The sequence below is a fragment of the Amphibalanus amphitrite genome, unplaced genomic scaffold (genome assembly GCF_019059575.1).
Source record: "Amphibalanus amphitrite isolate SeventyFive unplaced genomic scaffold, NRLGWU_Aamphi_draft 000123F_arrow, whole genome shotgun sequence".
NCBI lineage: Eukaryota > Metazoa > Arthropoda > Thecostraca > Balanomorpha > Balanidae > Amphibalanus > Amphibalanus amphitrite.
Window position 1 is genome coordinate 544,188 of NW_024881618.1, and position 18,436 is coordinate 562,623.

At 47.2% G+C, this 18,436-nt stretch overlaps 1 protein-coding gene across 4 annotated transcripts in view; it reads left to right on the plus strand.

Moving 5' to 3' along the window:
• The window catches only part of LOC122381604 (glucose transporter type 1-like), a 72,988-nt gene that overhangs the window by 46,292 nt on the left and 8,260 nt on the right, over positions 1–18,436 (plus strand). For all 4 annotated transcript variants that reach the window (XR_006256557.1, XM_043365975.1, XM_043365976.1 and 1 more), the window contains exons 8-10: positions 2,793–2,980; positions 3,222–3,552; positions 5,244–5,329. Coding sequence is in view for 3 of the 4 variants with exons in the window: in XM_043365975.1 (XP_043221910.1) it covers positions 2,793–2,980; positions 3,222–3,552; positions 5,244–5,329 (605 nt within the window). In the remaining variant the exon portion in view is untranslated. The remainder of the gene's footprint in view (positions 1–2,792; positions 2,981–3,221; positions 3,553–5,243; positions 5,330–18,436) is intronic.

Sequence of the window (18,436 nt, forward strand, 5' to 3'; positions counted from 1 at the left end):
GCCACACGGGGTAAGCGGCATTCCAAAGAGCGTAAAAATAATGGCGGAAATACTTCAGTCATTTTTTAGGTCAGGTCAAAGGTCAGGTTACCAGAGGTCATTAAAGGCAAATTTTGTCTATTTCAACAGTTTTCGAAACACCCGACGCATAACTTGAGAACCAATAGAACTACAGCGCCGCGGAAAAGCGCATTCGATAGCTCTTTCACAGGTCTTTCTGAGTTTTATTCATAGATTTGACCTCAGGTCAACGGTGTAGCCTCCAGAGGGCAAAAACTCCAAAAATAGGCGTGTTTACGAAAAACGTTTTTTTTTCGGTAATAACTTTTGACTTAAACGAGCCACGACATTACTTTTGCCAGCATCGTGTTCCTCTCGTCGAGACGCGTCGAATGAACTATACTCGTAGGTTGACCTTGAAAGGCCATTTTGAAAATTTTACGTCAGGCCAAGGTCATGACCTGACCGGAAAGGGTCATGCTGCATATCAGTCGATCCGTATCGTCGAGCTGAACACATCTGACGTGTTTTCATCGCTCTAGCACGTCTATCAAAAGTTATAGTAAAAAAAACTGCTGTTGACCGTTTTCATGCCACTGTTAACATGTAACCCGATGTTTGAGGGTGTTAAGAATGACCCGCCCAGACCAAATGAGACGCCTTTCAATTTGCTCTTATTGACTTATTATTAGTATTATATATATTATTATATATAGAGAGAGAATGTTGAATATGAGGCAATATATAGGGTGCAAAATGACCTGACCTGGCTCTAAGCCACAGATATCTTGAGATGTAACACGTGGCTAAACCAGCCTCGGGGCCAAAGCTATAGTCACTGTTTAGCGGCACGCTGCTACCCAGTACCTAACATCATCAGGTATGGGTGCCTCCGTTCCTATGGAAACGTAAGCAAACTTCACAATGTTGCCAACGTCCGGCTAAGTGTCGATACCTTGTAGCGGCGGGGAGGGTCGTATCGTGAAACAGGGGCCGAGGTCCACCTATAGTCTCGTTAATGGCCAGTTCGTTGGATTTGCTCCGATGTTATCTACTCCAACTGTAGCCGGTGACCGTCTAGATAGATAGCTAGATAGATAGATAGATAGATAGCTCCGATGTTATCTACTCCAACTGTAGCCGGTGACCGTCTAGATAGGAACAGGGGATGAGCTCGTACTATGGGCAGACGGATGAGGAAAGGTCTTCGTGTACCTACGGCCAAAAACGACGCTAAAGTTGCGAGGACGTGCTTCTTGCTCATACAACGCAAGCATAACTAGAAACATTTGGATCATTATGCATGCTCCAGCTGATTAGGGAATGAAGTATGTAACATTTCCATGTTATGGTAACATTCCAGCTGTTAGAGAGACTCCGTAATTTAATCCGTTCTTAACCTTTGTTTGTTTTTGTTTTGTTGGGTTAGGCCCTTTCGGTCCATTGAGACCATTGCAGAGCCGGAAGGATTATAGGAATTGGGGTAAACATTGGTATGGACAGGCACCCTAGAGAGTCACCGGGGCTGAGCCCGTCCGAATGGACAGGCCGACCAGCCCCCCAAGCACTCTCTGCACCCGGCTACGGGTGTGCTCCCATGGGAGCAGTGGTGCGCTTCAAGGGAGCAGCCCGCATGAGATAAAGTTGCCTGTCCAGCCCGGATCAAGAGTTGCTGCGTGGAGGAAAAGGATTTGAACTTGATCTGAACATCCTGAGGATGGAAACGACGGACGGGTGTTGCGTTCACACCCGTTTCCCCGTGCCTTTTAACGGTTATATAGCCTTGCTTTTAAAGGGACCCTCCCACCTTCAAAAAAGTTAATGAATTGGCATGAAAGTGATGTCGCTCGGTTCAGAAAGAGCAAAAACGAATATCTACCAAATTTCATCGAAAAATATTCACCGGTTTTCAAGATATTAGACTTTTACTTTTGTTTACTTTTTGGGATCTCCGCTGTTCCTAGCGACTTTATTTGAAAGTGCGGCATTTGTTGCGCGCAAAGCAGCATATACCACCGCGTGCTACAAAACGTTTTAGTCAAACATTTAACGGACGTTCGAAAGCCTGATGACGTCATCAGATTCCCGTAATGGTTAAGAGATAGGGACCACGCTGGTCCCACCCTGCAAGTAAAGGGAAGAAATTTCTTGAACACCATAAAGCTGCGGGGGTTGCGACCAGGATAAATGGTGGTTTCTGAGCCTGGCCGCAAACTTGGCTATCTCAACTCAAAACTAATGTTAAGGTGGGAGGGTCCCTTTAACACTGGTTGCGGCGGGCGGCCGGCTCCCCTCCTTAGTGAAGATATCCGCGCCGCTAGATGGCAGCCCGCTCCGCGGGTACACCGATAACAAAGGGAATCGGGGAGAGTTGCCGATCCGTTAGGTGATCCGTGGTGGCTAAAAACCTCTATCAAGGTATATTTTCTTAGCAATTTTTCTGACGTTTGGGGGGGGGGGGGCCAAACAGGCCACTTTAGGCCTTTGGGGGGGGGGCATGGCCCCCGTGGCCCCCCCCCCCCCTGGATCCGCCAGTGAGTACTGACATATTCATCATTCTCAGTCCGCTAGGATTTTTGGAAGCGTCAAGCCAGTCTTTATAGCGTAATCTCTGTTTTAGTCGGCGTTTCCTCGGCTATCGGTTACGCCACGACACGCAGTCATTTATGTATGCCTATCTGCCGGCACGGGTCACCCCTGATCGGTCAGTCTTCAATATGGTATGACTTCCGCCTTTACGCTGGGTCGTCCTCTGAGCGCTCTGACACCGCGCCGCGGGGTCGTCTCCTCAGCTCTGCGGAAGCTGCGCCACGACAGTGCTATAGAGGCGGACGTGGAGGAGATGAAGGCTGAGGAGCGGGCGCAGCAGGCCGAGTCCAGCTTCACGATGCTGCAGCTGATCACGTCGCCGACGCTGCGCAAGCCGCTCATCATCGCCATCGTGATGCAGCTCTCTCAGCAGCTCAGCGGCATCAACGCAGTACGGTGACGCTTCGGGGTGGAGAGGGAGGCCGGGGAGGTGTGGAGGAGGATCCTCTGGCGGTTCATTGTTAATGAGGGTGTTATTCTTCACACGGTACTACCCAAGTTTCACATAGCGGCTGTCACTCGCCTGGGAGCAAGCTAATTCATACTGTCCCCTTACCAAAAGTTTAATGAGCATTCGCCTAAAACCACGCGATTGACATTATTTCCTCGACATCACCCTCTGCCCTCGGCAGGTCTTCTACTACTCGTTCGACATCTTCTTGGACGCCCACCTGTCTGAGGAGTCGGCCGGCTACGCCACCATGGGCGTCGGCGTGGTGATGGTGCTGATGACGGGCGTCTCGATCCTGCTGATCGAGCGCGAGGGCCGGCGCACGCTGCACCTCTGGGGCCTGGGCGGCATGTTCTTCTTCTCCGTGTTCATCACCATCACGTTCCTGGTGAAGGGGATCATCTCGTGGATCTCCTACCTGTCGGTGGTGTGCACGTTCGGGTTCGTCGTGTTCTTCGCCGTCGGGCCTGGCTCCATCCCGTGGATGATCACTGCCGAGCTCTTCTCACAAGGTGAGTTTGCCGACCTATGGGCTGTGGGCTGTGACATGTGGCAGGAGTTGGCGCGCCTTTGGTGCGCGGGCGCTGTCACTGTCGAGCTCTGTGTGGGGGTTGTGTGACAGATGTGTGCGGCAAATGCTGGTTATTGCGGGTCAGGTATCGAATTCGAGACAACTCGGGTCCCGTAGGGATGTCCGTCTTATTTGTTCTCTATTAATTCTTGACATACGAACACGGCTGTCACGAAGATTGATAATAGCTCGGTTTATGGCTTGTGGAATATTTGAAGTGATTCACATTTGGACGCCTTTGAAGTGGCTTGACCAACATGCCAAAGATAGCTGCCCCACGTCGCCAGTCTGTCGTCTGTCCGCTGGATCAGCGCATCGGCTTGAGGAATCAGCAAATCATTGTTACCGGGGCAACGGGCGGCTGTTACCTAGGCAACCGACTGTTAGGGTGAAACTAGCGCTTCCTTGTCACCGAAGGATTAGTCAATTAATATTGACGGTGGACTCGACTGGAAAGTCAGTTAAACTTGGCGGCTCTCACGCCTGGGAAGTATTTGTGCCCCGCAATCACGGCTCGGCGGAGGTGCGGCTCAGTGCCCCGCGGCGTCCTCTCCCTCTCCCGGAAGAGCTGGCCAGTGGCTGCTGACTCGATCCGACTGGGCACTCGATCCGTCCACTCCCGCCCCGATTGTCCGGTCTGCCGCTGCGGTGGCTGGACCGTCCCCTGTCCTGCCCTGTCAGCGGCTGAGGGCACCCCTACCCGGCAGGGGTCGCGTTACACCCCTGTCCGGCCCCCGGACACCGGCCAATGGGTCCGCTGCCGCCGGCGATCCGAGGCGAGGGGCCATGGTGTATTGATGTGCCGAGCTGCGCCATTAGCTGGGACACGTGCCGTCAGCATGCCGTGGTTTGGAGCCCGGGAGGTCGTGTGGTAGACAGCGGCCAAACATAGAGAGGTTTACTGCCTTGAGATGCCATTGGTGGTGCACAGAGGTGAAGAATATCGCCTTTTAATCTTCATTATTGCATGCATTTGTAACATAAATGGAGATAAACTGTGCAGTGTGCATCAAATGTATTAAACATATACAAAAATCGCGCATTCATTTTGGGCTTGCGTGTTGTTGTTTCTAATAACGCTGAAATAATTGCAATTAAAAGCGAACGGCCCCAATATCACACATTAGTCCTGGCCGGGCTCTCCCTATCAGATACACAGTCGGCACATTTGATGTCCGTTAAACATTGACCAGCCCCCCAGTTGACACGTGTCGCGGTCAATGGTCATGGTGTGTTATGTCACTTCTTCATCATGTGTCTGCTGACAGCCATGTGTGGTGTGTTCGCTCAATTAATTGGACATGTTATTTGGTTCGCTTAATTAAAGGCTGTTATTTGGGTCCCGGAGTTTGAAACCTGCTACGATAGTTAGACTGGATGGAATTAAGTTTTCGTAATTTCCATTCATGTTTCTGCATACTTTATGTTCTTTCGTGGTGTGGCATTCAGGACTCAAGTTAGTGCAGTTATGTTATGTGGAATGTGGATTGCGGGCCTTCCATTCTGTCGTAAACTGCGTCATAAGTACATATGCCGTTTTCCGTTTCAATCGTCGCTGATATTGTCACGCCTGTAGCACGTAACATCACATTCACGACTGTATCGATGCTGATCGTGTGTTTCGCTCCGCAGGTCCGCGGCCGGCTGCCATGAGTATCGCAGTGCTGGTCAACTGGTTCTGTAACTTCATCGTCGGCATCGCCTTCCTCCCGATGAAGGTATGTCCGTCTACAGCGCCCGCCACTCAGCCCAGACATGCCATCCCGGTCAGACAGAGAGTTCGTACACGACTCAGGACTGGTCAGGTGTAGTCGTTGCAGTAAGGCACGGCGAACCAATTACGCCCGTAACGTAACCCTTCCTCACACACAGGCATCATGTTTTATCTTTTATCTATGTAATAATCTACACTACCCCAGCAAAATAAATCTTGTGGTATCCTTGTATTTCCATAAATCACCAACAGGCTTACGCCCAATTACAAGTGAAGTCAGACGCACACGCATACATGCATTAATATCGCCCATCCCTCCACACACACACTTCTCCTTCGCATTCGGCAGAGGCCGACTCAATCACATAACGCACGCCAGGGTTGAGGCATTGGTGATAGGTACAACCGCCGGACCCGGTTTGTCATACAGATCAGTCGACACAGTTCGACACAGATCAGTCTTTAATCAGGAGCCATCCGCACTCCGTCATTGTTTACGGTATGGTCAGGCCTCTTCCCAATGCTATTTGTTACACGTCATCGGCAGCCTGACGGGACGAGTGTGCTATGTGGGACGGAACCGGACAGTGAACACGGGCCTTTGACCCGCGACGGTGCCCAAGTGTTCCGTGCAGGTTTGAGCTCGGTGGTGAACAAGGGCCTTTGACTCGCGCCCGCTTCCCGGGGTCCCGTGTCCATATGCATTAGGCGGTGAACAGGGGCCTTTGACCCTTCCCCGCTGTCCGAGGGTCGGCTGAATGGGTTCCAGCGGTCGATAGTATCACCCCACCGGTCGGCGCCCATAGAACGCGACCCTGCCAACCCACCACGCACCCCGTGACAAACGGCCCGGCATTGTTCCGGGCCCGCGGCCGCGGCTTGAGCGGCACCTTCCGCTTTGCGAGGGTTGCCAGCACGGGCCATGTGCTCAATGCTGGACGGATGGCTGTCTAGGGGAGGCGACCTAATCGTGTTGCTAGTGACGTAGTAATACGCCACGCGACGACGCTGTCAGGTCCGACCTCGTAACTCAAATCAAAGCAGACGTGCCGTGATGTACGGCCTCATAGTGCTGATTATGTAAGCGGTCCTTAGTCGCTGTTTGGCCCGTAGTCCGGCTGGTCGACCGTGTCCTCTTTGTAGTTGGCTCACGGTGAGGTCGTGACCGGGCTCCGTGATCGCTCCGTTACGTGACACCTATCCGTCACAATCACGGCGACTGCCGGCGCCAGGCTGTGACGGCAAATCGTCACATCGGGGAACCACCCTGCTTGGTACACCGACGGTGACCCAGAAGGGACAGAATGGAGGAAGGTGTCAACTTTCGTGGTTAAGAGAATCTTGGTTATCTGTAAGAATCTTGGTTAAGCTCACGCTTTCTTCGAACGTTCAAAGCTGGTTTTTCTACGACATTTGACGGCGCGGGTGCGTTTTGTGCGTGTGCGCTCGTATGAGCGCCAATCGTCTATCGCTTCCATAATCGATGATGGTATACTAATTGCCATACGCCACCTGCGCTCTCTGTCCCCTCCCTTCCCCCACTTCACCGAGAGGGTTCCTGCGGCAAACGTAGAAGACACGCAGGGACGTACGGGAAACCCATGGACGCGCAGGGAACGACGGGACGCCTAGGGAGCGCAGAGGCATGCATTAAATGCAGAGACGCGCTGAAACTACCGAAGGGGCGGTGTGATTCGGCGAAAGGCCAGCTGCTGTGGAGGAAGGGAGCGGCGATGGCTCGATTGTCCGTCGGCGCCGCTCCGTCTTCCCTCCGCCGGCAGCTGTGTCGATCATTGTCCGGAGCGCTGGATAATTGGCGGGGGCGGCCCATGCACCCATCGATCGACGACGGCGGACGGCGGGGACCGGCGGCGACGGCGGGGACCTGGCGACGTCGGGGGGCCGGCGGACACGCGATCCCGACCTTGGCCCAGAGCACCGCAGGCCGGGCGCAGCGCCGTCGGCAGCCGGGGGATGACACGTCATTGATCATTGTCAGTATCAGGACACTGGCACGTTTTCATCATCAGTATATGATGAAGGCGGGCGATAATTCATCGCCCTCAATAAAGGCACGCTTATGTAATTTTCGGTAATATTTCCATAAGAATAAAGGAGCACACGTGACACTTTTTTTTGGATATGTTCAGAATTCTGATCATATTGAGAGTTAGCCTAAGTTGCCAGCCTAAGGAGTTCATCCTTATATACTCATCCCGGTAGCTGCCCACTGCGCTTGTGTCTGCTGGTTCATGTCGACTCGCTCAGAGTATGTCTGCGGTAATATGTTAGTCGTCAGTTTGTCTTCTGCTGACATCTGTCGACTGACAGATTACGTCTGCTGGCTGATCTCTCCCTTAGAGACCCGCCAACTGGCTTTCTTCCCTCCCTTCCCCCGGGAGATCACACCGCAGCTGCTTGAACTGACCCCCCCCCCCCCCCCCCGGCCAGTGTGGCCAAATTGGCAATGTTGTGGGGAAATCCTCCCCTAATGAAAAGGATAATGACATCCTAAAAATTGGGAAAAAGACATCCTCACGACTTTTTCACTTAAATATATCATACTGTTCTGCAAGCATCAATGTGTTTGGCAACTTCTTGCTAGGTCATATAATACCTCTGTCTCAATAAGCGCCAATTTGAATATAGGCAACACAATGTTAAGCAATATTCATATTCTTATGTTCTGGCAATATTGATATAAAATATAGGTTGAGGTATGTATGCAGCAACTGCAAGACGTATGGAAGAAGACAAATGCAAGACCAGAGACAGCATGGCATTAGCAGTTGAAATCAGCATGCTGATGCTGCATGGGTGATGTGATTGTGACAAAATAAAAACTGCATTATATTCCAGTGTCTTGACTTTTGGAGCTGAGTTTGTACCTACCAAACAACATGCACAGGTTTGGTAAGGAAATCACAAATTGAATTGTACAAACAACTAGGCTATTTCAATTTCAATTTCAATCGATGCTCACCCAGCGCAGATACAGCATATAGCCTTGGACCAGACTCGGATTAATATACAATAGTTACCAGTATAACGCCTTTTGGGGCGACTAACGGAGCGAGCGAGAGGGTGGGCCTTGCACGTGCGAAATTGCGAGGGGGTACCTCCAACTGACTTGTGCACGGCACCCTACTAACCGGTCTCTAGCGATGTGCCAAATTTGGGCACAATCGGCCCAGCCGTTCTCGAGATCTGGAAGCAGCACCCTGCACGTGCGCACGTGCAAAATGGGTCCCAACTGACTTGTGCACGGCACCCTACTAACCGGTCCCTAACTGTGTACCAATTTTGAGCGCAATCGGTCGAGCCGTTCTCGAGATCTGGAAACGACCCCTGCACGTGCGCACGTGCAGCAGCACCCCAACTTTGGCACATGGATATGCAGAGCCTAGTGAGTGCCTACCTACATGCCAACTTTCAGCGCAATCGGCCAAGTAGTTACCGAGATATTGCAACAATTACAAAACTGACACCTCTTCGTTTTGCACGTGGCACGTGCATAAGGGGTCATCCACATGCATCGTGAATAGTCCAATACTTGGTAGAAGGAATGAAGCTACCCTACAAAATCTACCGCATGTAAATCGGTCAAGTGGTTGCTGAGATATAAGCCTCGCAAAAGCGTCCGCACGGCCGGCCGGCCGGCCGCTCATACTAAGAAATTTCCGTTAATCTAAGGAAAGACTACGCTCGCTTCGCTCGCTCCGTAATCAATTGATCGCAAAGAATAAAAGCAAAACTAAGCTCAAACACAACCACTGAAAATCAGGATAAGCACAAACCCCTCGGACACAACAACAATGCATCCACAGCGTCCACAACACAAGCAGTCGTTCGAGATTCAAGGCCATCAAAGACACAATAATCCCCTGTTGACTCTTCATACATCATGCACCACCGCCCTGTCGTGCTTTGTTCAGCCTGTGACGTCACCGGTGGTCAAAAAGGAAGTCGTTATCGGGAAGTCAAAATCCCGAAGGAAGTAGTTATTTTCCCCCTAACTCCCCCTAACTTAAAATGACGACAGCACCGTTAATCGACCAAACCAAAACGAGAAAATGAGATAATACGAAAGAAAATGAAATAATACATTGCATACGCGGTCATGTTCTTGGAAAATTTGCGAAATGCTTGTTTTTGAGCCCAGTAAACTTCCGTCATTTTCATGCGAAAAATCCGCTGATTTTGCGGAAAAAATGGCTTCTGAAGAAATGAAATTGTTAATTCCCAGGCTCATTTTACGAGCTAAATGTTATACAAAGTGAAAGAAAATTGATGAATTATGCCCACCTATGCATCAAAACTGATATTAAGCCCACAATACTCTATTTTGACATGTTCAAATATAATGACATCCTTCGCCTGTTTTGGCGAAATTCTACCCCTAACAACCCCTAACTTCAACTCTTCGCCAAACTGTAAAAAACCATTTTTGTGATTTGGTATTCACATATATCATGCTCCATTGAGTTCCCTACAATATTATCATCATTTTACCGGCTGTATTGTCTTAATTTTCACGTTTGGCTGGCTTTCGTGAGCCGCTGTTTTAGGGATGTCGGAAGTTTTTCTGCCGAAAATCTCTGAAATCGTGTGACGTAATACAGAGGCCGCGAAGTTCGACAGGTGCGTCGAGATTGATAATCTTGTACAATATTTTGTAGACGAGGAAAACCGAAACATTTGCTCCATACAAACGATTCGAGAAATTAAATTGAATAGACAAGCAGTGTTGTGTTGTGGCCTTGTTGCCTTATTTCAGCATTTGATAGAAGCGTAATAGAACTGATAGCAATACTTGCAAAGCTATTAGTCAAGGTACAGGGACCTAAGACCTTGATCCTGGAAAGATCTCAATTAAAGTTGGGATGATGTTGGTCTATGCATGCACGTTTGTTATTTGTTGGTGGAGAGCGTAGGCTGAGATTGCTTTGGAGAAGCATGGAACAGGAACACAGCCTCAGGTAAGAACGTTTCTCAGCATTTCGAGCCTTTAGCTCTTGCCATCATCAGGAATCTGCAACCGAACCTGGATGTTGAGCTCATTCACTTCACAAATATATAAGGCATCAGTTAAAATTTCATTTGTGTGCATCTATTATTTTTCCTGATTTGATACATTCATATACCTACTTCAAAAATACATATTACCTAAAAACACCAACAATCAGAACTCAGAAGAAATTTCCAGTGATGTTGGCTGGTTCCGTTAAGTTAATTATTAATATTTGGGATTAGCACCTCAGCAATGACATTGTCATTGCTAGTAAAAACCCTCTAGTTTCAAAGACTTTTCATTACCAGTTAGTAGTTACCACCCATCTACTCTGTGCATTCTGACTGAAAGAAATGTAGGCATCTGGCCAGATTCTTACAGATTGATATATATATATATATATATATATATATATATATATATATATATATATATAGGTATCTGGTATGATAAAATTTGGTTTATGTGTAGATAGGTTGTGGGCTTAAGGTTGTAGGTAATAGGTTTTGAGTTGGGACTGGCAGGTTGAAAGTTTTAGGTTGGTAGGTAGCTAGGTAAGGTTAGATCAGGTTAGGTTATGTTCAAAATATTCACTGGACTTCATATTCACATTTACTAAAGATTTCTTATATTGAGGGGTGATCTGTTAACATTGGACATTTGATGAAATGTTAATGTGAAGGCAGATGTGATGGGTATTAGGGTGTGTCATTTTGGGCACTTTTTTTCGCAAAACATGGTGCTCCACTGATTTTATCGTGCCCCAGACACGTAGAAACCGTGTGACATTTTTTATTTCCCCCAAATATTAACACCCATGCGGCGCCGACCGCCGACACTTTGGCCTATCTCTCAGCATTAGCGACCTCAGCGCCCCTAGCGGCAATGTTTTGAACTAGCACGCTCGCTATGCTTTGTGAGCTTACGATCATCATTAAATGCATTTTACCGAACTGACGCCTTGCTGTTGGCTTGTCTGGCACTCAGAATGTTGGTGAAAATGTGATGTTATGCATCTTAAAGCACGAAATAGTTCTGTGTTAATGTATATTGCATAGTACTACCCCCGATCCCCGTCCTGGTCTGACGGGATACGTACGAGCGCATGTTTATAGTGCCTGCTATTAGGTGTCACATGTTTTTTTTTTTTGGTAGCGTCGTTCACTGCATAGACCCCGGGGAACAGGGGGGGGGGGGGCAGTGGGGGCGCTTACCCCCCCCCCTCCAACTTGAGAGCCGAGTGGGCGCCGCCCCCTCAACATTGATGCAACGATGAAGGATCTCTGCTCCCTTTTATGGACCTACATGTCTGTTTTTATATAAACATCAGCACAAGGTATTTCTCTTGCATTGAATGGTTTCTGCTGATTCGGCATCGATTTAAAGGGACTATCCCACCTTCTAAAATGTTGTTAAAACCAGTTAAATTGTGCCCGACTTTATAGATTGGATGACCAGGAACACGGTTCTGGCATTTATTTTTCATTAAACATCTTAGGCTTCCCATATTCCAAACACAAACTTTCAAATATGTGACGTCACAGCCCAAAATTACCTCCTTCCCCAGGCCACATTACTGTCATAAAGCTGATTCTTTTTACTCTGTAGGCACCACAACAAAGTTCAGACCAAGTTTTAAGCGATTTTTCAACGAACAAACCCATTTAAATCAGAATGACTAAACGAGGTGACGTCACACTAACGGTCGCTCCATGTTGAAGATAGGGCCTTGTACAAGGCCCATTTTCAAATGAAGGGAACGAATTTCTTCAACACCAAGAGGCCGCGGGGGTTGCAACCTAGATAGATAGTGGTTTCTGACAGGGTTGTATACGACTCAAATTTTTGGTGAGTCGATTCAGAAGAGAGTTTCCTAAAACTGAATCGACTCGACTCATGATTCCAAAAACTTTAATTGAAATGATTCGATTCAACTCTTGACTCAAACATGACAAGAAATATATGAATCAATTCGACTCATGATTCAAGCATATTTTCAGTTTAACGATTCGATTCAACTCATGACTCAAGGGTTCTGTTAAATAATTTGAATCGACTCATGACTCAATTCTGACTCAACTCATTGGACAGACTCATCAAATTATTCAACATAAAATGTTTGTGCAAACCCAAGAAATACAGGTAGTCGTAAAGCAGGCGTCACACTTATTTCTGCAACCATGGAGAGGCGCTGTACCCAGAGATGCTTTCTAATCAACCCAAACCAAACCAAACCTAATCAAACCTGACCTAACCTAACACAACCTACAACCTAAAACCTATCACCTAAAACCTAACCTACAGCGCCTCCCCTTTGTTGCAAAAAGAGGTGTGACGCTTGCTTTACTAGGTAGTGAAATACATTCATGGGTGCATACTGCATATGTAATTCCTGACAACTAGTGAACTATATACATGTAGATATTTAAAAAGTTAACATTAATCATTTTATTTATGTATGAAATAAAAATAAAGAAAAACATGTTGCTATTATTATTGAAACCACAGAACACACTTTGCATACCTATAGGTAATGTAAATAAAAATGTCAGCAGCAAATCGATAGGTACCTGACTACGTGCCAGCTGCAAGCCAGCACAGTATTGATTTCTAAATAAGAATGCAAATATGAAGCCTTTAATATATGACAAATATGAAGCCAAATATAAGGCTAATTAGAATCACAAAATGCAAAGAAAAATCATTTTGTTCATGCCCTGTTGCCTTGTGGCCTTGAGAATTTACCAGGACAAGGTTTAGGGCATAATCCAATAATGTAGTGTGATCCACTTTTTAAAGGTATAAACACATGACGTCAATTATCTTAATCTTAGCTTTAGCTTGTCATAACTAATTAAACTCAAAATAAACAAACCAATTTTTATTAAATTTAGCAGAAAAATACAACACCAAGCCTAAAAATGGACGTTTTCGTTTATTATAAATAACAAAGTTAAATAAAACGTCACTTTCCAGTTGATTTGCGTAATGGTAGCGCTTTTTTAGCTATGGTAGCGCCGCTACGATTTTTTGCTTTTCCTTTACGTTTGGGATATGGCAGCAAATATGATTGTCGACAGAAATTGCTAATAACTTACAAATATTACTCTTATCTATTCAAGCTCGAGAAACATTTGTCCACGTTAATGACGTCATACAATTTTAATTTGAAACCAAATCTTGTTATATTTTTTCTTAAACTTTATCATTTTATAATTTACTGGCTAAAAAGATCAAGTTCTCATATCATTTTAAAACTGTTCCTATTCATTTATCAGCTTGAATTAAATAAAAACTTCATTTTTCATCTTGTTTACGAATACTTATTTGCGACGTCATGCGCGACCACGAATTAGCAATTGTGAACCATCGGAAAAGAAAAATGTGAGGGTTATTGATGGTCTTTCTAGACAACTTTGATAGACAATTATTTAAGGTTTTATTTCAATTGTAAACGGGTATCTATCTCATACTTGTTAGTGTCCCTTACTAGCACTCACAAAGCCAACCCAATGTGAGTATTTCAGTAACAGTCCACAGATGTAGTGATTGCATATAGTTATAAATACAGGCTGAGGCAATTGCAATGCTGACTTGCCAAAGTTGAATATAATAGGTAGCTGATGCCAGCCAAAACATAAAAGGTGCTCACTACTTCACTAGCAGTTTCATGACTTTAAAATAAGTTTATCTTACCTGGTGGCTGGAGCAGACTGTGACAAGTTACCTTGAATCGATTCAAAATGTGACTCGCGTTACCTTGAATCGACTCAAACTCTGACTCAAATGGCCTATACATATGTGAATCGACTCGACTCATGATTCATTAAGCTTTCAAATTATTTGATTCGACTCAACTCATGACTCGAAGAAAAACGACTGATTCTTGAGTCGATTCATGATTCAACTCTGAGTCGTATACAACCCTGGTTTCTGAACCTCGCCGCAAACTTGGCTATCTCAACTCAAACCCCATGTTAAAGGTGGGATAGTCCCTTTAAGAACACCTGCTATTGTCATCCCACTTTGATTTTATCTGAACTTGATCATAACTTTGGTAGGTCAGATTTTATACTGGACCATTTTGGTTCCGGATGGTATTTGATTTGGCGTGATGAGAACATTATGACGTACAACGGTGGTAAAGTCGTTGATTGATACAGGTTTACTCGCTCCGGTGGGAGGCAGTAGCGGCGGAACACCTTCAATTAAGTGGAGGGGGGGGGGGACACTGCCGACTTTTGGTCCCATTCTTTCCATGCAACGCCCATAGGGCTAATGTTAAAATGCCCAAATCAGAGGGGGCACGGTGCCCCGGTGCCCTCCCCGTTTCGCCGCCTATAATGGTGGGAGGGCGGCGTGTGGGACTCAGAAGGAGACTAATGGCTTGTGTTGTGCCTTTGGTAGGACCCTCAGTATCACCGATGCAGGGCCTTCAGACCCTCCAATTAGGGGCCTTTAGAGGCACTGGTGTGGGGTCCTCACAGACGCCCGTGTGGCCCCTCAGAGGTGCTAGTGTGAATCCCTCATAAGCGCCGGTGAGGGTCCTCACAGAATACAGACGCCGTTGTGGACCCTCAGAGACACTGGTGTGGGTCCGTTACATGTGGGTGTGTGGCCCTTAGAGCTGCTGGTGCGAACCCTTTAAAAGTCGGCAGCTGGGGCCCTCAACGACCGGGGAGGGGGACCTCAGACCGGCAAGGGGCCCACAGAGGCCGGCGGCATTTTCAGAAGCCCTGTGGGGTCCTTAGATACCGACAAGGTACTCTGAGACGCCAGTGCGGCCCTCAGTCTCCGGTGTAGGGCCCTCAGAGTTGCAGGTAGGTGGCCGTCAGATATGCTTTTGCCGAACCCTCACAGGCGCAGGTGTGGGTACCTCAGAGCCACCAATATAGGGTTGCATAAATGGTGTGGCACTGGCTTGGGGGACCCTCAGTGGTGCCCTTATGGGCCCTTAGAACCACTGGTGTGGGGCTCTCAGAGGTGCTGGTTGTGAACCCTCAGAGGCCCTGCTGAGGGCCCTCACGGTCTCCGTTATGGGATCCTCAGAAGCCGGCGTAGACCCTGACGGAGATCTTAGTGTGGCTACTTAGGGGTTCATGAGGTGCTCTTACGAGACTTCACAGGTCTCTTACGAGACCTGTGAGGTCTTTCTCAGTTGAAATATAGTCAGCGTGGACCCTCAGAGGTCAGTTGGTGCCGCAGGGCCCTTCATGGCCGGGTGGGCTCTCAGAAGCACCAGTGAGGGCCCTCAGTCTCACAGTCGTCGTAATGGGGCCGTCAGGGACATTGGTGTGAGGCCATTACTGATAACAGGTTGGCGTAAGGCCCCAGATATGGCCCCTCTTGGGCCGGCAAGGACTCTCAGAGGCACGCTAGCGGCCATAAGAGGCCGGTAAATGGCCCTCAGAGGCCGCCAGTAGCCTTCAGAAGCCGGCGTGTAACCCTCATGGACAATTTAGTGAGGCTTCTTTGGACTCACGAGGTGCTGTTACGAGCCCTATTTTTTCTGAATCGAAATATGGCCAGCATAGACCCTGAGCGGTAAACTGGTGCCACAGAGCCCCTCCGACCCGAGGAGTCCTCTGAATGCGATAGGGGGGGGGGGGACTAGAGGGCACGTGCCTCCTGGGACCCCCTGACTACGCTACTATTTCATATGCGTCATGTCAGGTATTTTGGGCTTGCACCCCAACTTGAAGAATGTTCCTGGGCCCCTGTGACAATATATTGTATTCATTATAGGTATTCGTCATTAGCTTGCACTCTCTGCAATCTGCCCATACTATTATTTGTCCCTAGACGCGCTTACAGAGAGCAGGGATAAGCCCATACAGTCAGCGGCCTGTTAGTTTCGCAAACAGCCGCCAGGGGCGCTAGGGTCGCCTATGTTGTGAGATAGGGTAAACTTCTCTCGCTCGGCGCCGCCTGGGGGTTAAAATTTGCGGGAAATTAAGAATGCCACGCCCTTTCCACATGAGTGGGGCACAATAAAATCGATGGAGCACCTTGCATTGCGATTAGTGACACACCCTAATGGGTATGCAGATTTCATTACATCAATCATTGCTTTAGTGTGTGAAAAATCTTTATGAAGAAAATGCATTCTGGCATTTGCAAGCACCATTTGAACTATGATGATGTATTGAACTGCTTCATTCTGAAGCCTGATCTGATTCAGATGGGAAGTACCTAATCATTTCAGGGATTTGGAGCTGTGTGTAAATTTAAAGCGATCTACATTTCTAATTCAACATAACAAGGCACTTATTCATTGCAAAACACTACTTATAATTGCAGTGGTACCTAGGTGAGGGGTGTTTTAATTTATGAGGAAAATACTGAGCAATATACATTATGAAATCTTTTCAACTTCACCACAACTGCATAGTACATTATGGCGACATCTATTGAGTAGGTTGTGGTGTTTACAGAGCCACCTACTGGCAGACGTCCAAAACGAAACAACCAAGACGCACCGTGCACTATGCGTTCAGACTCATATAATCGAACTGATTGGTGAATTGGCCCCAGTCAGTCATACCACCATTCGTGTGACTGATTTGTGAACCTACCATAGACCCCTTACCTGCAAAGCATGACAATCTCGATGAGATGTCGTCGGCGCGAATGCACTCAGCTAGACGCTGGTGTGTTGTACAGCACAGCTGATCCACTGTCGTGTGGTACGATTTTTTTGTGCCCAACCAACATGGTATCGTGAACTTCGGTGTGAGACTGAGCACATACCCTGTTGTGCTAGGAAAAGGAAATGATAGGGTGAACTATGAGACCCACAACGGGTTGAGCAGGGAATAAATCGCCGTGTTTTTTTCCTTCAAACTCCATATCTGTTCTCCCGTAAATTTCCGACAGGTTGAAAAAAGCTTTAAAAAATACAGTGACTCGGTTTTCTGAAGTTTGTCTGTCTCAGCAGATGAAGCAATGTCAGAACAAGCTCACATGCTCACATACTTGATCAGGATCGAATAATTGGACTTTTTAAATGGGATTTTTCGTGCTTCCGGGCAATTCACGGGAAGAAGATCAGGGTTTGGAAAAAACGCGTCGAAATGACCGGCTATGGTGTTTTCCCCTAAAAAAGTGTGATAGGCTGGTAAATATTTTATGACCTATTCAGTAATAGCTCTAGGTCTTGTTAGATGTAGGTGTGTTTTTCCAGCTCTGTTAGCTCTGTTAGAGTCCGTCGGGCTGGTGCGGACTCATTACCTTAGTTGGTGCAGCTCGTCGACATATGTTGTCTCGTCTGGATATGGATTTGCGATCTGGCCAGCGATATAACGGTGACAAAATGTGTTCATCTCATCCGTTCGACCAACTCTTCTAGTTCAGTGTTACCCAGCCCAAAAAAAGATCGGCGATATGGACGTTTCGGTACCTTATTGCATTTTATTTTCCCCTCAGTTGCCGTTACTACACACAGTAATGAGTAAATTCATCGCACACATTGAACCCAAGATCACAGTTGCGGTTGGATTCTGGGATATGCACTAGGACATTAAAGGGACCCTCCCACCTTCAAAAAAGTTAATGAATTGGCATGAAAGTGATGTCGCTCGATTCAGAACGAGCAAAAACGAATATCTACCAAATTTCACCGAAAAATATTCACCGGTTTTCAAGATATTAGACTTTTACTTTTGTTTACTTTTTTGGGATCTCCGCTGCTCCTAGCGACTTCATTTTGGAAGTGCGGCGTTCGCGGCAGATGTTGCGCGCATATAGCATATACCACCACTGCTTTACAAAGATGTTAGTATAAGGTTTTAAAATCGTTAGATCACCGCTGACGTCACAAATTCTAAGGGGGCATCTCAATGCATTAGCCCCTTAGAATCCGAAAACTGCAAGTTTGAAATTCCATTCCATATCTCCGAATTAAAGCATTTTTCGATGTTGTGAGTGCCCAAACCGGTATTTGCAGGCCATGGCCACCAATTTGGCTATCTCAACTCAAAACTAATGTTAAGGTGGGATGGTCACTTTAATGTCGAGGATGACATCGGGAGTTGTACTGGCCACTGGCTATATCGGTCAACATTTTATATTAGTGATAACTTTTCTTAGTTCTCATAATCG